Source organism: Nelumbo nucifera, chromosome 1 (assembly GCF_055504915.1).
Source record: "Nelumbo nucifera cultivar China Antique chromosome 1, China Antique-T2T, whole genome shotgun sequence".
NCBI lineage: Eukaryota > Viridiplantae > Streptophyta > Magnoliopsida > Proteales > Nelumbonaceae > Nelumbo > Nelumbo nucifera.
Window position 1 is genome coordinate 213,452,378 of NC_142649.1, and position 18,292 is coordinate 213,470,669.

Here is an 18,292-nt window from a genome sequence, read left to right on the forward strand (position 1 = left end):
ATTTTATACTTGCATGTAATTTTGCATAGTTTAAGTGGTTAAACTTAAACAGTAAGATTGGTGGTTAAACTGAATGTAATTTAAGTGATTATTTTTTAATAAGGAGTAACCACTTAAACTTTTAGTGGTCAAGAATATAACTTATGTGAATTAAGTTTTAAGTCTTTTGTAATATGTATCAATTTATAACTTATTCACTAGAAATTGACCAATGACACAATTTTATATATTCTTGTATGTTGATTATGATATATTTCTTCATAGGAACAATTAAAGTATGTGATTCTTATGTATATACCTTATTTAAGACTTATATTTAGTGGTATTAATGTATTTTTATGATTTATTTGAGTTTCCATAGTGTATCCATGTATATCCAAAGTGTATCCCAATATGTATCTTAAAATTGCCTTTCTGATGCATCTTGTGTTTCTGATATTTTGGACCTAGGATCTCAAAGTGAAACCAAGAAACCAGATAAGACAGTACGTAAACAAACCAATACAAAATGAACAAAAATATCCAGGTTAAAATCATAGAGTTCAACATAATCAATCTCAGACATACCTTCGTCCAGGTTCATCTAGACTTCCATAGGCAGAAGAAGAGCACAGACCACCGATTTCTCCCAAAAGATCTAAAACTGCAAGAATTTTGAGTCTTTCCATGTTTTTTGTAGCTGGATGGACTTTGTTTAGAGTTTCAATAAAGTGGTCAATTTCAGAATTCCTTAAAGTGGAAGTGAACATATTATTGGTAGCATTGGTCTCTGATTTATATCCAGAAAACTGGGAGGAGCTTCTCTCAAACTGTGAAGCTGATGTCATTGAAGCAGGAACTCCACCCCATTGTAATTTTGTATCACTTAAGTTTGTGGAGAAAAGTTCTTCAAGATAATTTGCCAAGTGTATCTGTGGAATGATATGGCTACGTTTTGCCAAGTTAAATGCCTCCTCGCAGGCAGAGGAATTATCAGAGGTAAGATATCCCACAAGATGCTGCACAGCAATATATGCACGTTTCCAATTCCCTACAAACAGTTGTTTCTGCATATGTTAAGTTTGATATGAGTGAATACCAAAAGGGCCGTTTGATAACAGCTGAAGTGGCTGGTCTAAACAACTTATTTGTCTTTTAGTGGATAGAATAGTTATATAATAAAATATTTAAGGATAAAATAATCAACCTAACATTCCATTCAGCCATAAGGAGATCACAACCTACTTAATGATTTATGCACTACAAGACAAAGCAACAATTCATTCAGTTCTGCAACTTCATCCATTATCAAACAGTCCCTGATAGTTAGTAGAATATTACCCATAAGAACTTCAATACAATAGACATAGAGGTCACAAAATTCAGCCTACAGAATACAGATTTTAAGCAAGTCTAAAAAATAAGATGGACAACCCAGAACCAAAAGCATGTAGTCTTAATTAGTAACATATGTCCTCTTCAAGAGTATCTGATACCTGAAAATTATAACCAACTTTGCATTGCCAGTGCTTCTGCACTTAGCAGGAGGAAAAAAACTATGCATTTTTCCAGGTTCTAAATCTTGAAAGTTTATAAAAATAAATGAATAAAGTACTAAAATACCTGAACATATATTCATCAGGAGTGATTCTGGATGATAAACAGGCAAAACTCCATGTAATTTCTCTTCTACTTCAAGCATGGTCCATGGGCCGAATGTGGTATCTGAATCATATTGCTGTTGAGGAAGTGTTAAAAAGTTGTAGAACAGATGATCATTTTTCATATTCATCTTTGTTGGCAGTATGGACTTGCATCCTTCACTGCTCTCATCACTTGTTAAGAATTTATCATCATAACTAATGCAACCTGCAAAAATAGCAGGAAGCATGTCTCTATCTGTTCTAGCCATACAATGGTGAGGATTATCTTCCTCACATTCTCGATACTGCTTGGCCTGGTCATTCTTATCCATATGGAATGACCACTGACTGAAAACAGAAAAGTACCTCTCATGAACAAGCACAGGATTAGCCCTTGGTCCCCAAAGGAAGTCTTGAGCTACTTGCGAAGTGTGACCTACTGCAATACAAAGCCAAACATGCATCTCCAATGAGTTTCCTGGTTTTTCTAGAATCTCAGTGCCACACCTTCTTTTAGCGTACACACGCAATTCATTCTGCATGCAAACACCAAGTAGTAAATGGCCATTCCCTATGGATAACCAGTTTAAAGAAATAACAACCCCATCCAGGGATATCTTATCTTCTAGAAAAAAACTTCCTGAACCTATGAGACGTACAGATTCCCATATATGAAGAGTGCTCACACCATCCACATGACCTGCAGCGCAAACAGTTGCAAGCTTCTGACCACACCCAGACAAAGCTATTGCACTGACTGGACCTTCATGGGTGGTTAGCTTACCCACAAGCTCCCAGGACAAGTGAACTGGTTCAGGATGTTGAGTTGATGATTTTACAGGAATACTTCTCCATAGTTTCAGAGTACCATCAGCATATCCTGTGGCCATGTGATATGCAGAAGAGTTCAGGCAGAAACCATTAGACAAAGCCCACTTCCGTTGTATGGATGGTGTCAAAACATCTGAACAGACAACACCTACACTTGTAACTTGAGCAGGGCTGTGGAAATCTGGAAACTTTTCTGAGCACACTTGAACAACAACATAACATTTTTTCCCAGCAAAGGTACTTTCATATCTCTGTGCACTCTCAAAACTGCAACTGCAGCTGCTTCCAGGTAAATCATCAGCATGCAAGGTAATTTTCCATGATAGAGCCTGGAATTCTTTCATCCATACTCCTAGCAACATAAAATCATTAGAAATAAACCTCTTACTACAGGCTGAAGGCAGAGGGACTGCAAAGATGTTGGTGGGTGCTTCTTTCTGACTATGATCACTGAAAGGAATTGTACATAATTTTTGAGGCAATACACTCCTTTCTTCATTTTTGGAGAATTGAATGATGAAGCAATCAATTCCTCCAGCATGTCCCATAAGAAGAATACAGCTCCCATCCAAAACTGAAGGTGCCCACCTCACGCTTGAATATTCAAAACACGACAAGTCTTTAGTCACAGTTCTGCCCAATAGTTTCCATGTATGGGGAACCACCATTGGCATATCAAACATGCAATTGGAAGTGGCAGAAAGAGACCAGAAAAGCAGCAAACCATTAGAATCTAATGAAACAGCAAGTTCAACTTCACAACTATAGGGATGCACTGCTACTTGTAAGATTTTTCCATTGTGACCGTCTAGACTCACAACCCCACCTGCACAACATGATAAACAGTTCTCCCATAATTGCTTTAAAGATGCATCCTCTGTGTTACTAGATGGAGGGGTATATAACTGTAACCAACTCATGGAATTGCAAGGTAATAACTGTATCAAAGAGCATGTGGTTGGTGGTCCAAAGAGTTTACTCCTCAACGTAACAGCATTATAAAAAAGGGATAGGTCTTCAGAACTTGGCTTAGCAATTCCATAATGATAAACACCTTCTGGACTTGGTAACTCTTGTCTCTTCCATAAAGTCACCCGTGGGAACCTTAATGGGGAAGTATCATCAAGGCAGTGGACAGCCCAGAAAGTAAGTGACATTCCTGGTCCAAACCCAATTAACCACTCACACCTGCCTGGCGTTTCATGTATACATGTATTTACTGTACCTGTGAGTTCCATTGCCCATGTTACAAATGCATCTTTGCCCAAGGTTGCCCTCAAGGATTGGTTTATTTCAATTACAGCAGTAACATGGAAAGATTGCCTCATGGTTTTTTGATCATTGATGTCCTTACTAAACTTTCTACCCCTCCCACTGTCAATTTCACTCCACAACCTTACAGTTCCATCTAAGCAGCATGTTAAGAGAACATCCTTTTGTGGATGCAATGTATCTCTATTTGATCCTGTTTTAATCAATGGCCTCCACTGAATCATTGAAACTGGCTGAGGATGGTTTAACTCTGCTTTCCAAAATCCAGTTTTCCCATCATTCTGACACACTAACACACATTTATTTACCCCTTTAAACAGAGAAGGTGATCCTTCAACATCCAATGCACATAAGCATGCTGCAGTTGCTGCAGGTCCTTCAACAGTCCAGGTTGCAGAAACCAGATTTTGAGGTTGTTCTGTTCTGAACTTCCAAGCTATTTCCCAGGTCTGGTTCTTCCTTTTCCACAATACCACCTCAATTCCAGCTGCAATAATCCCATCACCAGAACCTGTCCATTTGATGGCCTCCACTGTATAAGATTGTACAAGGACAGCATCTTGCCTCCAATAAGAAGAACCTGAAGATAAAAATATCAATGTTCAGATTTAAGAACATTTGAAAGAAGATAAAGCATGCCAAAGTACAAGTAAAGAGATAAAGAGTTTACCATTAAAGGAGATCAAGTCAAGTTGCTGAGGTCATTCAAAAAAATTAGGGATACCAATATGTTATACAAAGAAGAAATCATATATAATAATCCTTCTAAAAATAAAAGAAACGACAACCTAAGAGGGAAAAAAAGTCTCCTGATGCAGCATTTCCAGGATTTTTTTTATGGATAATTAAGTATTTTATTAATAGTAATAAAAGTAAGCAGACAAATTCATACCAAGCTGATATCTCTCAGGAGGCGCAACTTGCTGCCTCAAAAACAAAGTAAAATTACAAATGATCCCAGACAACCCGTTTGCCGACCTCCTCTCCCACTGAAATCTAACCGTGAGATTAGTGGTAAGCCATTTGAATCTTTTCATTTCTCCCCTAAAAGACCATGCTACTGTCTCTGGTTCTTTCAGCCACCCAGTTACAACTCTAGAATCACCTTCAAAGATCAACCTCCTAAAGTTCAGTTCTTTAGCAATCTGTGCTCCCTGTAGAGCAGCTTGCACCTCTGCACTAGCTGCATCCCCCACACCAATTGAGCCCAAGAATAAGGCCATAATCTGTCCCTCTTCATTCCTAAAGACACCCCCAATGCCAGAGGGTCAGGATTGCCAATGCTGCTGCCATCAAAATTGAACTTTATGAAACCTTCTTCTGGCGGCTTCCAATCTACAACAGGTTTATCCTTAACCGAAGAAGAATTTGCAACAGATACCCAGTTTATCCATATGACATCAAAGGAGTTAAGTGAGAATAAATCTAAAGATTTGGCCCAGCTTATAGCCCTCATTAGCAGACATGCCCAAACAGTATCCATATCCCTTTCTTTATCATTAAAAATTCTGTTATTTCTTTCCTCCCAAACTGTCCATACTAAAGCAGCCCTAACACATCTCCATAAAATTCTACCTCTTCTCTTAGGCCACCTAAAAGTTGTAGGGTCGAAAAGCCCCCCGGTTTGTAGAGGCATCACCCACCTACCCCCAAAAAGATCAAAATTTTTTCCCAAAGATTTACAACAAATGGGCAAGAAATTAAAAGATGGTAACAGCTCTCTCCATTTGCTTTGCAAAGGAAACACCAGCTTGGGGAGACACAGAAGTTAGGTCTTTTCTTTTGCAAGGTATCCAGTGTGTTTAATTTCCCAAGAGAGGCTTCCCAACAGAGGGCTCCAACTTTAGGGGGAATGGATTTAGGCCAAACTTCTTTCCAAAAGAAAGGCTGAGGGTTAGGGATTGAGCACAACTGAGAGAAAAAGGAGGCACAAGAAAAAAGACCCAGAGGGTTGGGAGTCCAGATTCTAACATCAGGTTTAGAAGGGTCCAAGCAAACATTGTTAGGGTCTTGATCAAAGAAGCAGCTTGATCGATTTCAAAATCTCTTAGATCTCTTCTGAAACCCAAATTCCAGCTGAATCCAGAGGATTGGGAGAAAGAAACAAATCTATGAATGGGTTCACTTTTAAAAAGGGAAAGGGAAAACAAAGATGGATAGAGATCCTTAAGGGTGGAATTACCAATCCAGGTGTTTTCCCAAAAGAGAATCTTATCACCAGTACACACATCATACCTGATAAGGATGAGGAATTGGGGAAGAATACTATGAATAGCCTTCCACGGAAAGTATAGAGTAGCCTGCCGAGACACTCCAGCATCCCAATCATTTCTGCATAACCATGAATACTTCCCACCACCTTATGCCAAAGCCTATCTCTCTCGAATGGCCATCTCCAAAGTAGGGGTGGATCATAGGCCAGGCCAGGCCAAGCTTTGCACTTATGATAAGGGTTATAGCTTAGGCCTGGGCCCGCCCGGCCCAGGGTTCCAGGCCTGAAACATAAGCCCTAGCCCAGGTCTACATGGGCCCGGGCCGGGCCGAGCCTGATTCTGGGCCAATGTCTTTCATATGTAAAACATTACATATCTATAACATTTTATATTAAATGACATAACATGCATATAAACTTATTTATATATCTATAATTTATATATATTTTATATATAAATTATACATGTCATGGTATAATATTTATATATAAAATATATAATATAATGTAAAATAACTAGTATACATATGTATACATTATACATAAAATGTGTAAGTTTAAATATATGCGGGCTTGAAGTATTAAGCCCAAAACTGGCCCTAAAATTTGCGGGCCTGAGTTGGGCCCGGGTCCGGGCCAGGCCTGAACACAAAACCCAGGCCCAAGCCCGGAATTTCCGGGCCAGGCTGGGCTGAAATGATCACCCCTACTCCAAAGCCATTTGCCCAATAAAGCTTCATGCTTCCCTATATTGCCTAAACCTAAACCCCCTTGCTCCTTACTTCTACAAACTAGATCCCATCTCACCAAGTGATTGTTCCTTCCTTCACCAGGTTCCCATAAGAAGTTCCTCATGATCTTCTCTACTTTCATTACCTCCCTTTGTGGCATTTTGAATACTGAGAGAAAGAACAGTGGAAGGTTAGCTAAAGTAGATTTAATCAGAGTGATACGACCCCCTAGATACACATAATTCCTTTTCCAAGCTGACAATTTCCTAGTGCATCTTTCAAGAATTGGACTCCGAAAGCTTCCTTCCCATGGGCTGGCTCCTAGGGCATAGCTAGATATTTCAAAGGCCACCTAGCGGTAGGACAACCTAAGGCTTCTGCTAGACCAGTCATCTCCTCCTCTACCAGTTCAGTCCCACTATGCAACTCTTTTCAAAGTTAATCTTCAACTTAGGGACAAATTCAAACAGTTTGATCACCTGCTTCAAATTACTTGCCCTTTGAGGATCAACACTTTCACAAAATATGATTGTATCATCAGCAAACTTCAAGTGTGTAACAATTGTGCTCTCTCTCCCAACCCTCCAACCTTTAACCAGTCCCAAGTAATCATCTCTTACAACAAGACTATTAAACACCTAAGCTACCAAGGTAAATAGGAAAGGAGAAAGGGGATCCCATTGCCTCAAACCTCTTGTTGCTAGGAAAAAGTCTCTAACTACTCCATTAACAAGGACTGAATAATGACATGTCTTCAAGCAACCCTCAATCCAACCATACCATCTCTCCCCAAACCCAAAATTTTTCAAGGTGTCCAAGAGGAAGGACCAATCAACCATATTATAAGCTTTCTCCAAGTCCAATTTACACACAACCTTTTTTTCCCTTTTCTTAAAATCCTCTACGCATTCATTATCTATCAAAACTTGATCTGTGATCTGTCTACCTTGAATGAACGCACTTTGGGAGTGGCTTATCAAACCAGGAAGGATTTGCTTTAATCTTAAAGACAAAACCTTGGTCAAGATTTTACAGATGCTTGTTACCCGGCTGATTGGTTTGAAATCTCTCGGCTGATTGGCTCCTCCCTTCTTGGGAATCAAGGCTTGGAAAGTTGAATTTATTCCCGGACTAATAAAGTGTTCCCCAACAAACTCCTCAAAGATAGCCAAACGGTCCACTTTAACTATCTCCCAACAGTTTTGATAAAGGGCCATAGTGAAACCATCCGGTCCTAGAGCTTTAGATCTGGCCATTGAAAATATAGCTCCCCTTATCTCCTCCAAGTCAAAATCCCTTTCCAACACTCTTTCCAAGTCCAGACTCAATCTTGGCCAATCCAGTCCCTCCAAAGTAGCACCCACATCCTCTTGTCTTTTAAAAACGGATTTGAAATGAGCCACAAAAAAGTTAGCAATTTCTTCTTGATTAACCAAAGTTTCTCTGTTTACTTCTAATTTCCCCACAAAATTTTTTCTTCTTCTTCCATTAGCAAGTGCATAGAAAAATTTGGTATTCCCATCCCCCTCTTTGATCCAAATGTGCCTAGATTTCTGCCTCCAACTGTTTTCTTCCCTCAACAAAATTTCTTCCAAATCTTTTTTTAACGACCATCTGACAACCTTATCTTCCTCATTTATTGATCATTGGCTTTCTTTAGCATCCAAAAGCTCAATTTGAGAAGTTACCAATAATTTCCTCTCCTCTACTCTTCCAAAATGGTCTCTGTTCCACTCTTTGATTTCGTATTTAAGCCTTTTTAGCTTCCTATGAAAAAGTGCACCTTTTCCCCCAAATTCCTTGCACTTCTGCTCCCCACCATTCCTCTACCTTATGGATAAAGTTAGGGTGTGTAAGCCACATATTCTCAAACCTAAAGGGTTTGGGGCCACTCAAAAAGTTTTTGGTTCCAATGCTAATTGGGCAATGGTTAGAAGTGACTCACAGTAAAGCTCTTGACACCAATCCATTCCAATGTTCTTCCCAATCTAGAGTGAAAATAAATTTGTCCAGCTTTGAGCAACTAGGGGGGATTTGTAAATTGGACCAAGTGAATAAAATTTGTTGGGTGGGAAGTTCCTTTAGTTCACACTTCTCTATGAAATCATTAAACTTTCTCATACTAGTGGTGACTAATTGGTTGGGATTATTTGTCTCCGTGAATCTGACCACATTAAAGTCTATACCTATTGGGTCCATAGATATTTTTCAACACCCAAATGAACCCATCATCCACATTCTTGAATTTTAGGGAGAGGGAAAAATGACCTATTACCAGGATTGCTACAAAGTTTCCCCAGCTCTTCATGGATAGAGACCACTAAGATTCAATTTCAAACTTAGATCCTCATTTTCCTTATGCTCAGTTTGGGAAGAGTACATATACAAATATATGCAATGCAAAAACAAGGTTTAAGAATACAAAATAATAGAAAATAGAAGGTTTTTTTTTGATGAATAATAATAAGTTTATTGATTCAGAAGCAACTTTAGAGTGAGTTCATACATCATTCCAATGAGAGGCACGAGCTGCAGCCCCTCCTTGAGTCTTACAAGTAAACTAGGAAAGAAAAACAATAATCACAACTGAGCCCAAAATAATTCTTCCCTAGTTACCCCTTGCTTAGCTAACACATCTAACATAGTATTTGCTGATCTCCCCACCCACTGTACAGTGACCAACATATTCCTTGTCAACCAACTAAATTTCTTCATTTCATTCTTGTATCGCCACATAGCCTCTTCAGAATTTTTTAACCAACCCACCACCACTTTGGAATTCCCCTCGATTATTAGGTGTTGTACCCCCAGCTGGTTTGCAAATTGCACCCCTTGTACAGCAGCTAAGAGTTCTGCCCTGATGGAGTTCCCAATTCCCAAGGGACCTGAGTAGAGCAACAAAATCTCTCCCTTCTCATTTCTCAAAGCACCCCCCACTCCGGGTAATCCTAGATTACGCATGCTGCTTCCATCAAAGTTCAACTTTATTGAGCCTTCGGGTGGAGGAGACTAGCTTGTAATTGATTTGTCCTTTAAAGATGAGCACCTTGCTACTACTGACCAATTTCTCCAAAGGTCATTAAAGGAGAAATGATGGAAGATTTCCAAGGTCTTCAGCCAATGTATTGCATTGTTTAACACACAGTCTTTCAAATCTTGGCTGTTCCTTTCCTTGTCTTGAAAAATTCTGAGATTCCTTTCTTCCCAAAGAGTCCAAGTCAAAGCAGCACGAGCACATCTCCACATAATTCTCCCTATTTTTGTAGGCCAATAAAAGGTAGAATGGTTGAAGAGCATGTGAACTTCTGCTGGTAGACTCCAACTACCCCCAAACAATGAAAGTAGCCAAGCCCAAAGGTCTGCAGAAAAAGGACAAGATACTAGTAGATGGTAACAATCCTCACCGTGAGCTCTACAGAGGATACACCAATTAGGAGAAATACAGAGAAAAGGTCTTCTCTTTTGTAGGTTGTCTAAAGTGTTTACTTTCCCATGGAATACTTCCCAACAAAAAGCCATAATTTTTGGGGGGACTGGCCTGCACCAAATTTCTTTAGACGGAAAGAGTTGGTGAGAAGAAAGTTGAGAGATGGACTTGAAGAAAGAAGCACAAGAGAAGGTTCCAATGGGTCTAGGAGTCCAAACTCTCTTATCTGGCTTGGAGGGATCCAAACAAACCTGATTAAGACAACCAAGCAAAATAGAAAGAGACTCAATTTCAGCATCCCTAAGTTCTCTACGAAACCCAAAATCCCAAGTAGGATCTAAGGGTGTTCCCAAAGGTGAAACAAATTTTGAGACCACCTCTTTTTTGTACAAAGAAATAGAAAAAAAGCGAAGGAACAAGTCCTTTAACGGTGAGTCTCCTACCCAAATATCCTCCCAAAAAAGAACAGAGTTGCCAGAACAAACTTCATACCTGATAAAATTGAGGAATTGAGGAAGGGTGTTGTGAATAGCCTTCCACAGTGCTGCTAGGTTAGCTTGCCTCGATACACCAGCATCCCATCCGTTCTCTGACCTCCCATGAATGCTTCCCACCACCTCATGCCACAATCTCTCTCTTTCCAAAGGCCATCTCCACAACCATTTCCCTAACAGAGCTTGATTCTTTCTAATTACCCTCCCAATTCCCAAGCCCCCCTCTTCTTTACTTCTACACACAATTTCCCAATTAACCAAGTGATCATTTTTTTCTTGTCCCGGCTCCCATAAGAAGTCTCTCATCAACTTCTCCAGTTTCCTAGCTTCCCTAACTGGTATTCTAAAGACAGACAAATAATAGGTAGGTAAGTTAGCCAAGGTAGCTCTTATTAGGGTAATTCTCCCTCCTAAAGAGATATAGTTCCTCTTCCATGAGGCTAATCTCTTCTCAAACTTTTCTATCACTGGGGTCCAAAATCTACTCTCCCTAGGATTTGCCCCTAAAGGAAGCCCTAAATATGACATAGGCCAAGCAGAGGTGGAACACTTAAGACACTCCGCAATAGCTTCGACCTCCCCTACCTCCAAATTTATACCCGCTATGCAGCTCTTTTCCAGATTTATTCTCAAATTAGAGACACTTTCAAATCCTTTTATTATATCCTTTAGGTTTGCTACCTTTTCACTAATACCTCCTTCACAAAAAATCATTAGGTCATCTGCAAACTGAAGGTGGGTGACGGGGACTTGGTGTTTCCCTATTCTCCAACCCCTAATGGCATCTTCGCTGTCAACCTTAGTAATGATCCTACTAATCACATCAGCTACTAAGGTAAAAAGGAAGGGCGAAAGTGGATCCCCTTGCCTGACACCCCTGCAAGCTGGAAAAAAGTCTCTCACCGTACCATTTACCAGAATAGAGTAGTGACAAGTACTGATACACCCAAAGATCCAATTACACCACTTGTCCCCAAGTCCACAGTTTTGCATAACCTCCAATAGAAACTTCCAGTCCACCAAATCATAAGCCTTTTCAAGATCCAATTTACAAATGAATCCTCTTACTAGATCTTTTCATTTCCTCCACACACTCATTCGCAATTAAGATCTGATCTGTTATATGTCGCCCTTGAATGAAAGCCCCCTGGGTTTCACTAATGATGGTAGGGAGGACTGTTTTGATTCTCAATGAGAGCACTTTAGCCAGAATTTTATAGATGCTTGTCACCAGACTAATAGGCCTATAATCTATTGGGTGGTTGGCATCATTCTTCTTAGGTATCAAGGCCAAAAAGGTGGCATTAATTCCAGGGCTTATAGTGTGATTGTCTGCAAATTCCTTAAAGACTTCAGCTAGATCCTCTTTCAACACCTCCCAACAGTCTTGATAAAAACCCATTGTAAAGCCATCTGGACCCGGAGCCTTGGATCTATCCATTATAAAGACAGTTTTCTTAATCTCTTCTTCCTCGAAATCCCTTTCCAGCCACCTTGCCACTCCATCAATTCTTGGCCAATCCACCCTTTCCATGACTGTCCTCTCTCTCTCAAAGGCCTTCTATAAATCGATTTGAAGTGGTCCACAAATTTTTTAGCTATGTCATCCTGGTTGGTAAACACCTCTCCTATCTCTAGCTTGGTCACAAAATTCTTTCTTCGTCTCCCATTTGCCAAATCATGGAAGAATCTAGTGTTCCCATCGCCTTCCTTAATCCACTTGTGTCTAGATTTTTGTCTCCAACTGATTTCTTCCCTCAATAACACCTCTTCCAAATCCTTTTTTAATTGTCTCCTTAACACTCTGTCCTCCTCGGTCAGCCCATTGTGAAATTCCTTTACATCCAAGTTCTCTATTCGAGAGATTAGGCCCAACTTTAGCTCCTCAATTCTACCAAACTGATCTCTATTCCACTCTTTTATTTTGGCTCTCAACCTTTTTAATTTCTTGTGGAACTTGATCCCCTTCCATCTTACGCCCCTCTCCTCCTCACCCCACCACTCCACTTTTTTCACAAAATCTGGATGGGTAAGCCACATATTTTCAAATCTAAAAGGTTTGGGTCCTATAGGAAAAGACTCAGTACCTATTTGGATAGGACAGTGATCGGAGGTGACCCTGGGTAACGCCCTAGCAACCAAGTTTTCCAAACTATTCTCCCAGGCAAGGTTAAATAGGAATCTATCCAACTTCGAGCACAAAGGGGTTTCCTGAAGGTTGGACCAAGTGTAACTGGCTTGCAGCAGAGGTATTTCCTTTAGATCACAATCTTTAATAAAACCATTAAATTTCCTCATGCTTATTGAGATTACCTGTTGGGGATTACTGGTTTCATCAGAGAATCCAATGACGTTAAAATCCCCGCCCAGGCACCAAGGACCATCCCATAGCCCTTTGATTGCATATAGTTCCTCCCACATCTCATTCCTCTCTCTATAGGAATTAGGGCCATAAACATTGGTTAAAACCCATGCACACCCATTCTCTACATTCTTGCACTTAATGGAAACTGAGAATCTGTCTATCAATTCTTCCACTACTTCTACCACATCCTCCATCCACAGTGTTACAATCCCCCCCGAGGCTCCCCAAGAAGGAGCCGAGCTCCAACCTAAACCTCTAGACCTCCAAAAACTCCTCACCCATCTCCCATCTAATTCCATCAATTTGGATTCTTGTAACAGCACAATATCAGGTTTTTCCCTTTGGAGTAGGTCTTTGATCACCCTTCTCTTCCTTGCACTCCCTAACCCTCTTACGTTCCAACTAATAATTTTCAACGAGACAAAGTAACAAAAGAACCCAATAAGAGGCCATATTCTCCTTATTTTAGGCCCTTCCTCCTATCCCCTCTACCACTGAATTCTAAATCCCCCTCAATGTCTGAAATTAGCCTTTCCACTTCAGATCTTTTTTTCTTATTTGTTCCTTTCCCCCCCCCCCCATCCTAATACAGCAATCATCCTCTTTCTTTTCTCCATCCTTTCCAGCCAATGTCTGAGGAAGAATTTTACCCTGCTCACACTTATTTTGGCTACAGCATCTTTCTCTGAGTCCTTCCTTTTTATTTTGTTCCTCCATCATTGTACAAATAAACTCCCAAATTCTGTCTGCCTCCCCCTTACTACTTCCTTCCAACACCCTCTCTCCTCCTTCCACTATCACCCTCTTTCTTGCATCAGAACCTCCAGGATGGGAAGCTGGGATATCTATTACAGGCAGAGCAAACAAATCAGTACCTAAAACAGAATTGACACCTATACCTGATAGAACGGGGGTAGGACTAGAATCATTGGAAATGACTTGCTGACAGGCGGCAACTGGTTTTAAAGCCTTTCCCCTTTTTGGACAAGGTTGTGAAGTATACATGGTGAAAGAATCACTTCCTGACGACCTACCCACTTGGAAGACCTTTCTCTGTGTTTCCGACACTGGAATACCCGCATCCATCCTCACAGCCGATTCTTGTCCCTCTCCACCAGCATACTGTAGTTCATTAGACTCAGGGTCAGCTCCCTCGACGAAGGGAGGAGGAGTTTTCACAGCTTTAGAACCATTTTCTTCACCAATTCTAGCCTTCTCGCCACCTGCCTCTTCAATCTCTTCCTCTGGAAACAACAGCTCTGTATGCAAACTTTCTGTTTCAAAAAAATCATTGTTGCTTTTCAGAGACAGACTTCCCAGACTTAGCGTTTCGTCTCTATCAGAATCGTCATTGCTGTTTTGTTCACTCGACCAGTCTTCAATCCCTATTCTGTTCTCATCACTAGGCTTGAGGTATCTCGGGTTGCGCCTATCTGGTGAGAGACGGTTCGCCAGGTTGGATGGGACCCACTATAGAGAGCCTCGCGACTGCGAATCTGGAGATTTTTTTGCGCCTGAACTATTCGAACGAGAGGAGGGGTTCGGGGTAGAAGAAGATAGATGCTTAATTTTGTCTATCAGCTCGTCCCTCCTCCCAGTCACGTGCTTACTTAAAGTACCCCTCGGCCCATCTATCTTGTAATGGGCCTTGGGTTGAAGCCTATGGGAGCCCACCTTTACAGCCTTTATTTGAGATGCCTTCTCTGGCCCTTCATCAAGTGGATCCACTCGATTGGGCCCTTCATTTCGTCCCACGTGACCACTTAAAAGGTCACGCCCCCCTGATTTAATGGTCGAACCAGCAACCTTCCCTGTCTGAGATTGCTTGTTCAGCCCTCTCCCTTTCGAAACTAGTGAATTTTTGTTTGTTTCCCTTGACACCACCTGTGCAAATGATCTGCCATTTGTCATAATTTTTTCTTGCTTTCTCCAGGTTTGACCTTCCAACTGCCCCACAACTTTTTGGCTTCCCAGAATTTGTTGGCCCTTTTTAGTGAAACATCCCTTCCCATTTGAATTAACCACTCTCACAAGTCCACGTAGTGCTTCTTCTTCCTCCTTCTCCCCTCCAACCATATGAGCCTCCTTCCACAGCACTGCTTCAATGGAGGAAGCTAACCATACAGAGACAAAGCTCCCCTCTGTTCGTACCTCTACCTTTCGTGGAATGTCTTCTGGCTTCACACCACTTAGCAGGATTGCTACTGAGTAAAGATTTCCCCAGAAAGCACCTTTCAAGATTCCTCCACACAACACAGCTATAGATTCTACTATTTCTTGTTTCCATAGATGGAATGGCAAGCCTATTACACGCACCACCACACCATCTTCGACAAAAAAATCCTTGGAGTTAGATGTTGGATTCCATTTGAAGACTGTGAATGATCTGAACTCAGCCTGAACATTGATAGCTGATATTTCCAAATCATTCTTTAATGGATCTAGAATGGCTTTACAGTTATCGAAGGGGGTTACCATGAAGACACTCTTCAGCTTCAACCTGGTTGCCAGTAAGTCAGCTACCCTCCTCCAATCATTAACCTAGAAAATAGAAGGTTTTGCACCATACATATTTGCATTTGTACTCTTCTCAGTTTGGAAAGGGTACAAATACAAATATGTACAGTACAAATCATAGTTTTCAAGGTGCCAAGGCGAGGCTAGGCGACAGGGGGACGCCTTGCCGCCTAGGCGATGGATTTTTTTATGTAGAAAACATAGATCCTAGGGTAGTTCCCTAGGTACCATAAGCATATTTTCTTAAGAATTATTCATAATTTTCATAAGTATAGAGTTCATGTTAAAGTATAGAAAATCAACATATTCATGAGAAGAAAAAGAAGAAGGAAAAGAAAATTCAAAAAATATAGGAGCTGAACCCTTATTTTTGTTATAGGAAAAGAAGAAAAGAAAATGTGTTGATTAGAAAATGTGTAATAGTAGTAGTAGTAGTAGTAGTAGTAGTAGTAGTAGAAAATGTGTTAATTACACAAAATTTTAAGTTCTTCCTTACTTATTGGTTCAGGTTTTAAAGTCTTTGGGGGTTCAATACAGCATTAGCAATGTTTATATTGATTAAACCCTAACAAATAAGAAAATAATAAAGAATAAAAAGTATTTTATAATACATAGTACAAAACTGTTTGGCGATTAGGTGAGGCGACCCTCAAAGGGTGCCTTGTCGCCTAGGTGCCCGCCTTGACAACTATGGTACAAATGCATACAACATAATACAAAATACAGATGTTAGATTATGGAAAGAGTGTAAGGATGGGAAGTTTTCTGTCAAGTCCTTGTACACGGCACTGGTCAGAAATCAGGTGGTGGCTGATCCAGTTAGAGGTATTTGGGGGAAGCCTGTACCACCAAGGGCTGAAGCTTTTTCTTGGTTGATTGTAAGAGGATGCATTCTAACACAGGATACCTTGAAACTCAGAGGGCTGCAGTTTCCAAGTAGATGTGTGTTATGTTGTGCTGCTGAGGAAGATGTGTCTCATTTTGCTCCATTGTAACTTTTCATTTTTTTATCAGTCCATTGTAACTTTTCATACCCAACTTGGTCCTACTTTTTCAAGTTATTCAAGGTGGTCAGGAGTCCTTTGGCTGATCTGACTGAGATCTTCAGCAGCTGGCCAAGAATTCAAGGTGGAATTAAAGTCAAGATCCTATGGACATGTATTTCTTTCGCTGTTTGCTGGGAAATATGGAAGGAAAGAAATAGAAGGAACTTTGAGGGGAAAGGAAAAAGAATGGATGAGTTGGAAGCTGTTATTAGTTCAACAGTTATTGGCTGGGTGCTACTGCTTCCAGAGTTTCAAGGACTGTGGAATAAAGACTTTCGAGCTAAATTTTGGTCTACTCTGAATTCTTGATAGGTGTACTGAGATGTGTATTGTTTCTGAAATGGTGTTTCTTTTTGTTTTGTGGCTTTCATTGCTGTAATCCGGAGGGGGTGACATCTTGTCACCTAGTTATGTTATAATGTTTTTCCTTTTAGCAATAAAATTTCTTTTATTTATCTTCAAAAAAATACAAGGTTTTGTACTCTACATATTTGTATTTGTACTCCTTCCAAACTGAGCCTTAGATTCCATTTGGAAGGAGTACAAATACAAATATGTAGAGTGCAAAACCTTGTATTTTGTGTTATTTTATATGTATTTGTACAGTACATATTTGTACTTGTATTCCTTCCAAACTGAGCCATAGATGCAAATCTACAATCCTTCCCCTTTGCCACCACCTTTGTACAATCATCTTTTATTATTTGGTAAAGTGGAAAGCATCTTTACCTATGTTTCCCAACATTTTGTAAACGGAAGAGAGCACAGCATACTTCAATAGTAACAACATGTACTACCACTAGAACAAGAAGCATGTAGAAATTATGGACACAGGGATGAGATTTTCCCAAATATATGGGGTCGGCTACATGAATCATGTTTCACCATTCTGTTGTTTTTAATGCCATATTCATTGGTATGTAATAAATATGCAATTACCTTGCAAATTTATTTTTTTTACTACTATTTTTCTTTTTTTATCACTAAAATGTAAAATATTAGGTTTAGCTGAGACCTTTCCTGCGCGGATCCTTAATTATATAGAATCTTGTTTAAACGGGTATAAGAGATTAGCTTCAGGTACCGAGTTAAAATGTGCATTTCCTTCAAGCGGTTCTGCAATTCACACACGGGATAATTCAACTTCGACAAGAGAAAAACCGCAAACAATTGAACTTCCGCTTACCGTTATTATCTCCAGAATTCGCCGAATACAAGCAGATGCAGTTCTCCAATACCGCTGCAAGTTCGCCTTTCGAAGGAATCACGGGAGACCAGGCAGCAGCCTTTACAACTGCAGACTCGTCGCTGGAAAGCTCGATAACTTGCCGGAAAAAAGGACCAATCGAGGTTTCTTCCTGAGAGAGAGGAGAAGGAAAGTGGGAGATAACTAGTAATGACGAAGCTCCGTATGCGATCCATGAGTAACCTGCGAAATCCGGCAACCAATCGATAGTAGAGACCGAACGATTTGGCGATGGAGGAATTGTCTCAGATTTGATGAGTTCGAGAGGTAATAGATCCGAAATCTCTATAGTATCGTTTCGCTCCTCGCCATTTGTTTTATTTGCGGTGACACTTTCAGTACTACAACTGCCAGTTTTCCCTTGCATTGTTTTTGGTTAAAGAGAGACTAAGCCATTGAAGCAGCAGCAGAAGCATTGTAAATGTATACCGCACTGTATTGAGAAATATAATGAAATTGAATTACTAAATTGTCCTTGCTTTTTAACTAAAATTACATAGATAACCACATACACCTCATAATGCTTATA

At 40.2% G+C, this 18,292-nt stretch overlaps 1 protein-coding gene across 1 annotated transcript in view; it reads right to left on the reverse strand.

Moving 5' to 3' along the window:
- LOC104604752 (transducin family protein / WD-40 repeat family protein) overlaps positions 1 to 18,182 on the reverse strand; it is a 73,279-nt gene extending 55,097 nt beyond the window's left edge. Inside the window, exons 1-3 of the mRNA XM_010269259.2 lie at positions 17,704 to 18,182; positions 1,603 to 4,305; positions 568 to 1,030 (exon numbers count right to left, since the gene is read on the reverse strand). Coding sequence (XP_010267561.2) covers positions 568 to 1,030; positions 1,603 to 4,305; positions 17,704 to 18,130 — 3,593 coding nt within the window. The 5' untranslated portion in view covers positions 18,131 to 18,182. The remainder of the gene's footprint in view (positions 1 to 567; positions 1,031 to 1,602; positions 4,306 to 17,703) is intronic.
- Between the last annotated feature and the right edge of the window lie 110 nt (positions 18,183 to 18,292).